We start from the raw sequence: 13,102 nt of genomic DNA, 5'->3' as shown, positions 1-13,102 counted from the left end.
AGGGTAAGGAGCTGGGCCCTATTCCTCATCCTCTTCCCTCAGCAGCCAGGGAGCCTGGGGACACCTTCTTTCTTCTGCTTTCTAGATGAGGAGTGATGGGATCCCAGCCATGCCTGTAGGCTTCCAGATCCCAGGGGAGGCACTCAGGGCATCTGCAGACACTCCCTTCCTGGCTTGCTGGCCCTGACTCCTGGGCGTACATTCAAGGCTCTCCCTATGGCCCAGGGCGGGGCTCGCAAGGTTCCACCTGGATCCCAGGGAGCTTCTGTGGCAGAGGCCCTGGCTCTCTCCCCAGTCACATGTGTCCTGGAGCCTCCTGCAGGGCCAGTAGTGAGGACTGTAACTAGGGCGGGCTGCCGGCAGTGGCCCCTCTGGCCGCCTGACCCCCGGCTGGGCAGCCCAAGCACACGAGTGTGTACACGTGGGGCCCCAGGTCAGGAAAGTGGTGGGGAGGGACTGTCTGCTTTAACTGCTACTTCTCACCTCTGCAGTGTGCAGTCAAAGCCCTCTTTGACTACAAGGCCCAGAGAGAGGACGAGCTGACTTTCACCAAGAGCGCCATCATCCAGAACGTGGAGAAGCAAGAGGGAGGCTGGTGAGCCTGGTCCCTGGGGCTGGAGAGGCTGGGGTGTGGTGGGCTGGGAGACACCGGGCCCTGCATGTGCCCCTGATGATGTATGTTTGTGGGCTGTCTGTTCCACACGTGTACCAGTAGTGCCTGCCTTGGTCTGAGGGCCCCTGACAAAGGATACCCTCCTCGTGGGACTTTGGGGTGGTTGCTGGGGGTCAGCACCCTGTGGCTTCCACAGGTGGCGAGGGGACTATGGTGGGAAGAAGCAGCTCTGGTTCCCATCCAACTATGTGGAAGAAATGGTCAGCCCAGCAGCCCTGGAGCCTGAGAGAGAGGTGAGACCAGAGCCACGCTGGTGGGACAGGATTCCCATCCCCAGATTCTCTTCTCATGCACACACCCATGACACACAGTGTTGGGCATGCCTGTGCATGCACAGCTGCCCATCACATGGGGTCCAGTCACACCCCGTGGTGTCCGTGGTCTCTGATATAACATGTGTCATGTTTGTGCAGTCACGTGTACACTTGTGAGATGTATTTGTCACACACACACAGACATCCCTCACGCATGTATGTAGCAGGCATGCTGACAATCTCATGGGCTTTGCTTCCAACAGCACTTGGACGAGAACAGCCCCCTGGGGGACTTGCTGCGGGGGGTCTTGGATGTGCCGGCTTGTCAGATTGGTGAGCCCCTGTCCCTTCTCTTGCTTACTGTGCCTTGGGGTCAGGCTCTCCTTTTGTGGCCCTCTCCTTGTTCTGAGGGAGGAAGCCGATGGCTGGACCCTCAGAGGCTGCCCTCACTCTGACTTCCCCTGTACTTGGACACCCCTGGCTCCCTTCTTCACCCCTAGCTTTGATCCTACGCTGCTCACCCTGTGCCAGGCACTGTGGATGAAGCTGATGGCTAGCCAACATCCCCAGTCCTAATGGGTTGGGTCATGGGGTGTGACAGAGGCTTGGAGACAGGGTGGGGAGGGGCCCATGGCCCAGGTTAGAGGCCTGAGTCAGCCAGTCCTGGGTTTGAGCCCTGGCTCACCACTCCCGGCAGTGACTTGTCTCTCTGAGCTGCAGCGTCCTCAGGTGTAAAATGGGCCTGGCAGAGCAGCACTGCCTCCCTCACCAGGTGTGGGAAGGAGGACAGGTGATGAGAGAACTCATTTGAGCCATTGCCCGGGGTGTGGAGTGGGGGACAGAGAAATGCTTGTTCCCAGCTCTCATCTTCTCTCGCTCTCTCAGCTATCCGTCCTGAGGGCAAGAACAACCGGCTGTTCGTCTTCTCCATCAGCATGGCGTCGGTAGCACACTGGTCCCTGGATGTTGCTGCTGACTCTCAGGAGGAGCTGCAGGACTGGGTGAAAAAGATCCGTGAAGTAGCCCAGACTGCAGATGCCAGGGTGAGAACCTTCTGGAGCCTACAGGGGTGCTGGTGGGGCTGCTCGGTGGGCAGCACGTGAGCCTGTTGGGTGGCTGAGGCCTCCAGGCCCCCACAGGGCAGTGGAGCAGCCTCAGGTGTGCAGCCACAGCCCCCACCTCTAGGCAGGGATCCGGAAGAAACAGACACATAGACAGCGATGGAGCTTTAGGATGTGTTGAGTTTGAGATATCCGTGTGACGTCCAATTGGGGCTGCTTAGTGGGCAGTTGGATACGTAAGGGTAGAGGTAAGGGGAGAAGTCTTGGGGTAGAAGCAGAAGTGGTTGTCCAGAGGCTTAGGAAGGATGAGGTGGTCTAAAGCAGGAAGAGGCCCTAACGTTGGAGGGTGTGGGTGGCACGGCAGAAGAGCCCAGGAAGGGCAGGCCAGAGAGGTTGGAGGCAGCCGGGGGCAGATGGGAGTCTGTGGTGTTGACGGCTGGAGAGGTACAGACAGGCACGATAAGAACCTGAAAGTGCCTGTTGGATTTGGCAGCAGCAAATGGCCCTGGTGACTCTACCAAGAGCCGTGTGAGTGTCATGGTCACGGTTGGATAGTAGTGGGCATCATGCAGTGTGGTATAGCACAGGCACAGCCCCTGTAGGGCCTGGTCGTGGGTGAGAGCACAGAGGGCACACAGGGAAGGATCATCCTTAGGGCCCAGAAGACAGCCAGAGGCCCGAGTCCCCAGTGAAGTCACAAGGAAACCAGAAGGTGGCCTTTTTGCCTAAGGGAGGCTGGGTAGTGAATGATCACACAGCATCACTGGGGAGTGCAGGCAACCCTAGGACTCTGAGGGGTCACTGGGGCATGATGGTGGTGAGGATCCCGCCCCCTAAGAGTCTTGGAAGGCAAGTGTGTCCTTGGGGGCAAAGAAGAGGAAGGACGATTCTGGTGTGAGGCTGAGGACAGAGGGCCCTTGTTTACTGTCCAGTGGGGTCTGGAGGAGGAGGAGGAAGGGCCAGAGCACCTGCAGTGTGGGCGTGCCCAAGGCTGGCAGGGGCTTCCTTCTGGACGTGGCTCCAGCCTGGGCTGCAGGGCCTTCTGTCTGTCACCAGCTTACTGAGGGGAAGATGATGGAACGGAGGAAGAAGATCGCCCTGGAGCTTTCCGAGCTTGTCGTCTACTGCCGGCCTGTTCCTTTTGATGAAGAAAGTAAGTGCTGAGGCCCAAGCAGGGTGTACGTGTGTCAGGCGCCCTCCGTAGCAGGTGCAAGAAGCGTGTTTAGTCCCTCTGCGCGGGTCGGGGATGGGGGAGCTGGCCCTCCAGTGCTACCTGGGTGGGCGGGCTCTCTGTAAGTGTTCTTTCTGTTTTGCCCAGAGATTGGCACAGAACGTGCCTGCTACCGGGACATGTCGTCCTTTCCGGAAACCAAGGCTGAGAAATATGTGAACAAGGCCAAAGGGAAGAAGTTCCTCCAGTACAACCGGCTGCAGCTCTCCCGCATCTACCCCAAGGGCCAGCGGCTGGACTCCTCCAATTACGATCCCTTGCCCATGTGGATCTGTGGCAGTCAGCTGGTGGCCCTCAACTTCCAGACCCCAGGTGAGGAGGGGCCCTGTGAGGAGGAGTGGGGCCGGGTAGGTGGCCTGGAGGCCACTATAATCCCTGCTCTTTCAGACAAGCCTATGCAGATGAACCAGGCACTCTTCATGGCCGGTGGGCACTGTGGCTATGTGCTGCAGCCGAGCACCATGCGGGACGAGGCCTTTGACCCCTTTGACAAGAGCAGCCTCCGTGGGCTGGAGCCATGTGCCATCTGCATCGAGGTGGGTGGTGCTTATCTGTAGGCTTCAGGGTGGGAAGGGGGCTGCTCTGCTGGGGCTCATTGCAGGCGTCAACACTGGGGTGCTGGTTAGTATGACCGAGGAGGGGGCACTGGACTTTTCTTGAGCTTGACGAAGAAATAACCGTCCTCTGAGGTGGCAAGGCAGCTGCGAGCCTCTGCTGTGGGGCTGGGCTCCGAGTGGCCAAGACCAGAGGCAACTAGGCTAAACGTGGCCACTTCTTGACACTAAATTTAGTCAGGCTGTCCAGTGAGGCCGCCATGGGTAACCACTGCCTGGCAGGAGTAGGCAGAAGATGGGGAGGAAGCTAGTGCCATTGGTGAGTCAGGGGCCCATCGGCAGGAACAAGGTAGATGGCACTTACTAGAACTAGGCTTGAGCTAGAGTGACCCTCTCGAGGCCCCAGAGCTCTCCTTTGTAGCAGTCCTCAAGTACCCCGATGCCCCCATCTTACCCCCTGGTGAGAGGCTGTGACCTTGGCAGCCCAGTGCTGTGGGATTCAGGGTGAGTGGGGCCTGAGCAGAGTCTTAAAGGAGGAGTGAAGACAGCATGGGGTGAGGTGTGCACATCCAGGGTATAGGCAGAGCTGTGGGGTGAGCATGTGCTTCTTCCCAGAGAATAGGTTTCTATTTTTTTTCCTGGGGGAAAGTAATTTAAAATTTCCATGTTAAAACACTCAGATTTAACATGAAGTAGATTGTAAAAACTCACATGAAAATTTTGGCCAAAGCTAAGACTTCTCCAAATGAATTTTTGCTGGCAGCAGCTGCTCTTTGGGCCCTGATGCCATGAGGGACTTAATGGGCAGTGTCCTTGGGACCCACCAGAGGGCGCACTGCCTCCACTGCATAGTGGGGACTTGAAGGGAGCAGGAAGGACAATCCGAGGCCCGTCTTTGCCTGCCTTACAGGTGCTGGGGGCCCGGCATCTGCCGAAGAATGGCCGAGGCATTGTGTGTCCTTTTGTGGAGGTTGAGGTGGCTGGAGCTGAGTACGACAGCACCAAGCAGAAGACAGAGTTCGTGGGTGAGCCTTCCTTACCCACTCACTATCCTCATCCTCCCAGGGGCACAAAGGCCCCTCTGCACCAGTGACCCTGTCCTCTCTTGGTGGTGGCCTGAGGCCTTTTGCCCTTGCTTTCGCAGTGGACAATGGACTGAACCCCGTGTGGCCAGCCAAGCCCTTCCACTTCCAGATCAGTAACCCCGAATTCGCCTTCCTGCGCTTTGTAGTGTATGAGGAAGACATGTTTAGTGACCAGAACTTCCTGGCTCAGGCTACTTTCCCAGTGAAAGGCCTGAAGACAGGTGAGGACCCTTCCTAGAGACAGTGTCCCCATGATCTGGCTGGTGAGGGGGGCGTTGCTTGGCTCCCTCCTGGGCTGAGGGCCAGGCTTTCCTCCTCCTAGGATACAGAGCGGTGCCTTTGAAGAACAACTACAGTGAGGACCTGGAATTGGCCTCCCTGCTCGTCAAGATCGACATTTTCCCTGCCAAGGTAACTGCAGCAGGGTGGGATGAGAGCCAGGCAGCAGCCCCTGAGGGGCAGAGGTCACTGACTTATCATGCACTTGGCCCTTGTTGAAGCAGGAGAACGGCGACCTCAGTCCTTTCAGTGGTACGTCCCTGCGGGAACGGGGCTCCGATGCTTCGGGCCAGCTGTTTCATGGCCGGGCCCGGGAAGGCTCCTTTGAAGCCCGCTACCAGCAGCCATTTGAGGACTTTCGTATCTCCCAGGAGCATCTTGCAGACCATTTTGACAGTCGAGAACGAAGGTGAGGGGGATGGAGGGTAGGTGGCCAGTGTGCGCCTTGATGGAAAGGTGCTGGAGAGACAGGAAGGAGTGGCCCAGTCCTCCTCCTTTGGTACCTGTCTTTCTCCTGGGTAGAATAGTTATAATTATCTGGCCTTGGGCTCTCCCACTGGGCGGCAAGGCCCTGCTGCCGGTAAGGACACTCTTCCCTTCTGTCCAGGACCCCACGAAGGACTCGGGTCAACGGAGACAATCGCCTCTAGTTGTGTCCCAGCCTCATTGAGAGCAGCAGGTGCTGCGTGCCTCATAGAACGCCGTGAACTGGGTTCTTTGGAAGTGGCCTGCCATGGCACCCTTCCTGGTCTTGCAGCCTGGAGCCTGGATTCCAGGAGTGAATGCTAGACAAAAACCAAGCCATTAATGAGATGTATTACTGTTTTGGGCCTCCTCGCCCTAGCTCTGGGTGAAGGCAAAAACTGTACTGTGTCTTGCATTAAGCACACACATCTGGCCCTGACTTCTGGAGATGGATCTTTCCATCTTGTGGGGCCAGGACCACGGCTGCAGCCCTTTGGAGAGGGAGGCTGCCTCAGCCAGCGGCACAGGAGGCTCTGAGGAGCTATTGACATTCCTGAGAGTGGAGGAGGAGCAGCAGCCTTGTTGGGCCAGGGAAACAAAGTTTACATTGTCCTGTAGCTTTAAAACCACAGCCAGGCAGGGTGGGAGGGTAGATGCCCCCGCAGTTTGGCCCTGGAGCCAGGGTGGAGGAGCACAGGGCCTGCCTGGAGAGGGGCTCTGCCTGCCTGAAGAGGACGACATAGCACAAGGGCACGTTGCCCAAGGCCGGGAACACCACCCAGCCTGCAAGATACAGGGGATCATGTTAAAAATAGCAGTATTGCGCGAGGGGCCAGAGGAGGCAGAGGCCAAGCCCCAGGGTGCCACCTGGAGCAAGGACAGCAGCAACCTGTCGCAAAGCCACAGCAGCGCTTCAGGGACATGGGAGGATGAGGGCCAGAGCTGGGTGTGCCCCTGCAGGCTACACTGCCTGCCTGCTGCCTGGAGCCAGGGTGTGGTCCAAGGCCAAGGCCCTGCACGCAAGCCTGGAGGACCTGCTCACCAGGGTGGACGAGTTTGTGGGCATGCTGCATGGCGATTTCTCCCACGTTGTCATTGAGGGTGTGCCTCGCATTTACACGAAGGCCACCTGGATGAGATGGGCAGGTCTACAGCAAGATGGACAGCCTTTGTCAGGATGATTGGCACCAGCGTGGCCAGAACGGAGAAGCAAGTCACCAACGCAGAGGCCGAGCTGGGGACTTTCCCAGTACATTGAGGAAACTCCTGCACGCAGTCGATGTACCCTCCTTCAACAAGGCACCCTCCAGCAGGCCCCAGCAGACTGGCTACAAACCCCTGTCCTATTTCGGACCAAAGACCACTTTCCCTTGTTGCAGCAAAAGACCTTGGATGTGAGTCTGCCAGACAACACTGCAAGAGGATGCTACCTGAGATTATCTCAAGTATTAAATCCATTGAAAATCCTATTAATAGGCATACATGCTGTTGGAGAGCATGGAATTTTAAAGTTTATTTTTTGCACACCCTCTCTCTCACTGTCTTCATTATTTCACGTAGGATGTATGATTTTCTATGTCTTCCACTTGTAACCTGAAAGCTGCTTGGTGGGGGGATGGGGGAAGCAAAATGCAACTTATCTGTGCGCTGTGGCAGAACTGTTATTTGTATGGATTTTACAGCTCAACTAACAGTGTTACCTTTTCAAGATTTATATATACTCCTAAAGCCTTGTTATTATTCAATCCTAATAGTGATTCAGTTTTCTATAGCTTACTTTTAGGGTAGATGGTAAATTATTTAACACATTAAACTTTCCATATCATGGATTGTAAACCGAAGGAAATTACACAATTTCTGAGAAAATGTATTGATTTATTTAAACTAATTCTGAAGTTGTATTTGAAAGTATGACCTCACAATCTTAATTTGTCCATACAAACATGTCGATGTATGGTTGCCAACGTTTGGTTTATAATTTAAATAAAGTTTTAAATTTTATTGGAAAAGCTTTTCTTCTGAAAAGGACTTAAAAAATAGCAGGATTGTTTTTCTTCTCAATGGTATTGTAACTAAGTTATTTACTCCTGCTCCTTACCCTTGGAGGGAAACCTTGGAGCAGAGCCTTTGAGAGGTGAGTGGCAGGTGGGCCCCCTGCTGTGTTGGGGGGCGGTTTCGATTTGGGATGTTAAGGCACTGTCAGGAATGGGATGGGGGCTGGGAAGAGAAGAAATTTTTTTTTCTTTTGAGGCAAAGACGACTAATATGCTTTCCCTTTAGGGATGGAAGAGGGATTAAGGAGTTGCCTGCTTTGTGGGCAGGTGAGGGGACAGGCAGGCAGGTGCTGAGTGAAGCTGCTGCACTTACGGCAGTTTCTGTCTAGCTGGTAAAAAAAAGATCCAAGGAAGAAGATGGAAAGATTGGGCAGGCAGCCCCTACTTCTAAGGACAGAAGCTTGGGTTCAGGTCCGTGGGTGCAACGGTGCCTCATAGCATGGCTGGCGTTCAGCACACGCAAACCCACTGCCCATGTTTGGGCTCAGGGTTGGCCATTTACTAGTCCTGCTCCCCTCTTAAGATCTGACTGCCAGGGGTCCAGCCCCATGGCATAGTGGTTAAGTGCGCATGCTCTGCTGCTGGCTGCCCGGGTTTGGATCCCAGCGTGCACCAAGGCACCGCTTGTCAGGCCATGCTGTGGCAGCATCCCATATAAAGTGGAGGAAGATGGGCACGGATATTAGCTCAGGGCCAGTCTTCCTCAGCGAAAAAAAAAAGGATTGGCATGGATGTTAGCTCAGGGCTGATCTTCCTCACAACAAAAAAATCTGACTGCCAAATAAATCATCTTCATGTCCTTTTTTCTTTAACTTGTGTGCTCTTTTGGGGACTCAGGCAAGTCTTTTGTCTGGAGACTTCTTTTGTTAACTAGGGCCAACTGCCTGGTGGTTATTCTGCAATAAAGGCAGGTGGGAAGTTCTTACTAAACTTCCCAGGTCAAGCAGATTTTTCCTCTGGGCTACAAAGAGGTATGAGGCCACCCTCCCCTCCAGTTTGTCTACTGCGGGTGTGGCTGGGTAGAGTACAGCCTGCCTGGGAGCAAGGCCAGGTTTCCGTGGCCAGCCAGCTTTGGCAGTGAGCAGGAAGCAACCAGAGTCCCTTCCCAGTTCCACAGAAACCACTCCTTTCAAAAAAAATGTAGCTTTCAAATGTAGGTTGCTGGGTGCCACTCTGGTGGCCTCTATAGCTTATAGCCAAAATCATCTGTGCCCAGAACATGGTTGGAAAGGTCTTGTCCTTCCCTTCCTGTCGCTCTGTTTTCATAGTGGTCTGCGCTGGTGTGGATCAAAAAGGATGGCATACAGACAAGGAGTTGCCTGCTGGATGGATGGCTAGATGGGTAGGGATAGGCATAAAAAGCCAGCCCAGGGAGCCTGAGAAGAGCTCATTGAAGAGATGTGGGTAAGTGTAATCAGTTGGTACTTACTTAAAATGGTAATTAGTACACCTGTCGTGTGCTAATACACGTACCAAAGCATGGTGGTGGGTTTAGAGAGATCAAGTTGTGTTTTTGTTTTTTTTTTTTTTTTTAAAGACAAGCCCAAGGTGGATTTAGAGTTGTAAGTTCAGAGCATCCCTTTCCTATATGATGTGTCAGACCAAAGACATCCATATTTCCCCAGTTCACAGATTTGGGGCCAGTCCTGGTTCACTGTAGGCCCCTCTGAGCACCACCCACTTGGAGAACTGGGATCATAGTTTAAAATATTTCCTGTCATCCACTGAACTAGATACGACAGCCAGTATCAGACAGTGCCATTACTCAGGTTCCTGCTGGCCCTTTCTCTGCCTTTCTTCCTACAGCTTCATGGTCCTACTCACAGAGTGGTCCTTTCTTTGGGACAAGAAGGTGGTGGCTGGAAATTAACCTGGGCTTTTCTGATTCATGTTTTCCTGCTCCAGATTCTTGTGGCCAGGAGAGAGCTTTTCTAATCAGTGAAGGAAGAAGTTCTGTGCTGGCCGTTTGGTTAGAGGCTGGCTGTGTCATCATAGGACATCCCTTGGCTTATTGGTGTTGACTACTTTAATTGGGACACACCTCCATTTACTGAATAAGTGTCTTTCTGGAGCATGAGCTGGGGAGGAAGAGCTCTGCCATCCCTAAGGCAGCTTCACAGACCTGAGGCCCGCCTGTCTCCAGGGTCTTCTGCGCCACTGCCTTTGCCTTTCCCTGCAAATGTCTAGATCGTTTTTCCTAGTAGAAAACATGACGACCTGCAGTCGAGCAGATTGACAGATCAGTTTTCACCTCAAATTCCTCCAGACACACCTGATGATCTTTTATTGACCCAGGAGGCCCAGCAAGGGGGTGGAGCTGGAGAGAGACCCTCACTTGGGACTGAATGTCGGCCTACAGAGGGACGTTACTTGCCTCACACCATGCAGACAGGCCATGTCCCCACAGTGTGACAGCTTGGGCTGGCACCACCTTCTACCCACTGTGTTATGCATCACCTGGGAAGCTTCTGAAAAATACTTGTGCCTGGCATAGATATTTTTCAAAAGCTCCTCAGGTGACCTGAATGAGTAGTCCCGGTTGAGAACCTCCAATTTTAGCAGAGGAAACCAAAAGAGCAGGATGAGGGAGAGGAAGTCAGTGGTACCGGGGGCAAAGGCAAGGAGAAGTGGACTGGCTCCCTTGCAGGGTCCTCTCTCCTATCATCATCAATAGAAACTGAGTCTGGCTGGCCGACACAGCAAGGACAAGTAGACTGGGTTCAAAGTGGCAGGGCTTAATGTTCACCCAGTGGACGCATGCACACACACACAGCACTGCCTACACAGTCAGGGGTAGCCTGATCATAGGACTCAGGTCAAGAACTCCTTGCTCTGAAGGCTGCCCTGTGGGGAGAAGGCAAGAGCAATTTCTATCTCAGTTGAGGGCATTGCCATTAACAAAGATCTGTGGCCCTGAGCAGAGAGGGCTGAATATCACCTGAAGGCTGGGCCTGGGGCTATAACTCACTTGTCTTTCAACTTGAGCCCATCGTCTCTTAACCATCTCAGTTCTGTTGAGGAAAAATGCTTTAAGTAGTATCAGGTTATCCCACCAAACTAGCTCATGGAACAAAACAAGGGCAAGCCTCCTTCACATTTCCATTAAACAGATCAAGTCCTATGTCAGCCTGCGGGACGTCCTCACTGGGTCTTCCTCTGATAGTCCCCAGGGGACTCATGCCCAGGGGTCAGCCGGGTTCTGTTCCCTGCCTGGAGGCCACTGCAGCTGCCCCGCGGAAGCTCTGCTGTCCATTACTGCCAATTCTGTCCACAGTTGTGCCCCAAGCGAGCCACTAGCATGAGCCTGCACCTACCATGGGAGTCAGAAGATTGGCTTCAGGGTTCCACACCAGGTTGGTCTAGCTCCCAAGGACTTAGATTTTAGACTCAACACAAAGCTGCTTCCCCAAGACTTAAGTTGGCCTCCCAAAGGGCCAAGTCAGGAACAGGCCTTGGTGTCCCCGCGGGATCAAAATGACTGGCCTGCCTTGGTATGTCTCTGCCCCAGGTGATTTTATTTCAGGGGTCCCTTTCTCCTGTCACAGGCCCTTAGGGTCATGCCAACAAGATTCAGTTGCTTTGAATCTTAGAAATTGGGCTTTTAATCCTATTCCTTCCAGGCCCTTAGGTCCTTATGCATATTAGCCAACCCCTGCTTAGCAGATGACAAGCTCTGCTGCTCCAGTACTTTTCTCACAGGAAGAAGAAAAAGGAAAAGAAAAAGACTTGCCAGTATCCTCTCACCAGATACCTGATGACTCCAGGTTTGACCCAGTTTGCCTTTGTCTATTTAGCATAATTTCTAAAACATCTCAGTTCTTTCTCATAGAAGCCATTATAGTGGACTCACCAGTGTAGGAGATGGGTGAGTTGGAACTTTCCTGAAGTGGGCCAAGGGAAACTGCCCGCTCATCCATCCAAGTTTAAGGTCAGTCTTGCCCACAGAATAAAGCAGATGGGAAGTGTTTTTAGCTTTTTTCCTGACTCCCCCACAAAATAAAGTCAGCAGATGTGAAATGTATTTACGTTTTTATTCAGGAACAACCAAAAGATTTGAAGTACCATTTCGGCCCATTTCAAATTGTACAAGCAATTTGTCCCTGTTCCCCTCCTTTATCCAAATCCACAGATACAAAATTTAGGAAATGTGCAATTTGCATCTAAGAAATAGCAGCATCCCCACAGGGGACCTTGTGAGGCTTGGAGACTCAGCCCAAAAGAGGGCAGCCCACTCCTCCCACCTCGGCACAGCCAGGGTCCAAAGGCAAGTTCCATCGTTCTATTAGAAACATTTACCCAAGGTAAAGAATTCCCATTCCACCCAGGCCTAAATGATAGACAAAGTATGCCTCTCTCTCCATTTGGTCTCTCACATTTGGCCACTGCAGGAGGTGGGACCCTCTTGCACAGTTTGGTGAAGTTTCAATTTGCCTGTGGGCAAACAGAAACAGGGCAGTTGTCTCTTAGCACCAAGATGATCACTTCTTCAGCCATCTCTGGGAGACAGGAAGCGCACCAAAAGCACACTGCTCAACAGTCATTCCCCAGTCTTGCTTCTTAGCAGTCTGGCCCTCAGGGAACAGAGGGTTTTGCACTGAAGACCAGAATATAAATGGGTTGGTAGAAAACTAGGAATGAGGACCATCAGAAAGGAACCTGCAGGCCTTTGGCAACCTCCCGACTTCCACAGACTGTGCTCAGTAAACTTTCAATGAACAATGGCCAGCAGGGCAGAGGGGAAGGTTGGCGTGTTTTCTCTTTTTAATAACAATTATGGCCCAGTCTGGCCCTCCTGACACAGCGTTGGATAAAGCAGCTGCTCAGAAGCCGGCAGGACCTCCGCTGCACAGGGGTGACCACCTCTCCGCTGGCACACACCCAGCTTCACTGGGCGGCCTGGTTACCACGCTGGGTCCCTGCGGAGGGGCGGGCGGGCCTCTCCCGCTCAGTCAGCTCCAGTGAAGCTGAGGCTCTGCCGCCTTTCAAGCAAACTGCAAGAATGAGCTGTATGGGCAGGAGCTAGGGTTGAGTGACCATCTCTCTCTTTAAACACAAATTAAACGATTGCCAGGTACTGCATGGGTGGATTCTTACCCTCTAACAGTGTCTACTCTGGGGGTAGACTCTGGGGAAAGACTAAGCACTTGCAGCTTCCTGTATTCAGTGACTCTGAACAGCCTTTATCCTGGACATTTCACCTTCAACTCCAGTCACATTGAGTACTTCCACATCATCCATTTATCATGGAAAGGAACGCACATTATAAAGCATTAGCCAAGAAAAGCTATTCATTAGCACACTCAAGTGCTCACGTGCTCACGTGGTGCGCAGACGCACAGCAGAGCCAGTCTCCTAAAGGAAGAGGCACTAATGGCAGGTAAACACTCAGACTCTTCTCAGGTATCCTGGCTTGCCACACACCCCACCCCCCCGCCCCAAAGTGGAC

General features: G+C 53.2%; 1 protein-coding gene and 1 pseudogene across 2 annotated transcripts in view; both read left to right on the top strand.

Moving 5' to 3' along the window:
* The window catches only part of PLCG1 (phospholipase C gamma 1), a 35,747-nt gene extending 29,923 nt beyond the window's left edge, over positions 1 to 5,824 (top strand). Inside the window, exons 21-32 of one of the 2 annotated variants that reach the window (XM_058562693.1) lie at positions 492 to 595; positions 810 to 906; positions 1,191 to 1,260; positions 1,813 to 1,970; positions 3,045 to 3,141; positions 3,307 to 3,531; positions 3,607 to 3,755; positions 4,684 to 4,798; positions 4,918 to 5,079; positions 5,181 to 5,269; positions 5,362 to 5,546; positions 5,745 to 5,824. In XM_058562693.1, coding sequence (XP_058418676.1) covers positions 492 to 595; positions 810 to 906; positions 1,191 to 1,260; positions 1,813 to 1,970; positions 3,045 to 3,141; positions 3,307 to 3,531; positions 3,607 to 3,755; positions 4,684 to 4,798; positions 4,918 to 5,079; positions 5,181 to 5,269; positions 5,362 to 5,546; positions 5,745 to 5,787 — 1,494 coding nt within the window. In that variant the 3' untranslated portion in view covers positions 5,788 to 5,824. Of the gene's footprint in view, positions 1 to 491; positions 596 to 809; positions 907 to 1,190; positions 1,261 to 1,812; positions 1,971 to 3,044; positions 3,142 to 3,306; positions 3,532 to 3,606; positions 3,756 to 4,683; positions 4,799 to 4,917; positions 5,080 to 5,180; positions 5,270 to 5,358; positions 5,547 to 5,744 lie in introns of both variants that reach the window. The other variant, XM_058562692.1, reaches the window with a different exon arrangement.
* A 226-nt stretch (positions 5,825 to 6,050) lies between these two features.
* Positions 6,051 to 7,627, top strand: LOC131418439 (biogenesis of lysosome-related organelles complex 1 subunit 4-like; annotated as a pseudogene).
* The last annotated feature ends 5,475 nt before the right edge of the window (positions 7,628 to 13,102 follow it).

Source organism: Diceros bicornis, chromosome 19 (genome assembly GCF_020826845.1).
Source record: "Diceros bicornis minor isolate mBicDic1 chromosome 19, mDicBic1.mat.cur, whole genome shotgun sequence".
Taxonomy (NCBI): Eukaryota; Metazoa; Chordata; class Mammalia; order Perissodactyla; family Rhinocerotidae; genus Diceros; species Diceros bicornis.
The sequence above is the reverse complement of the archived record's forward strand: the minus strand, read 5'-3'. Positions and strand labels throughout refer to the sequence as shown.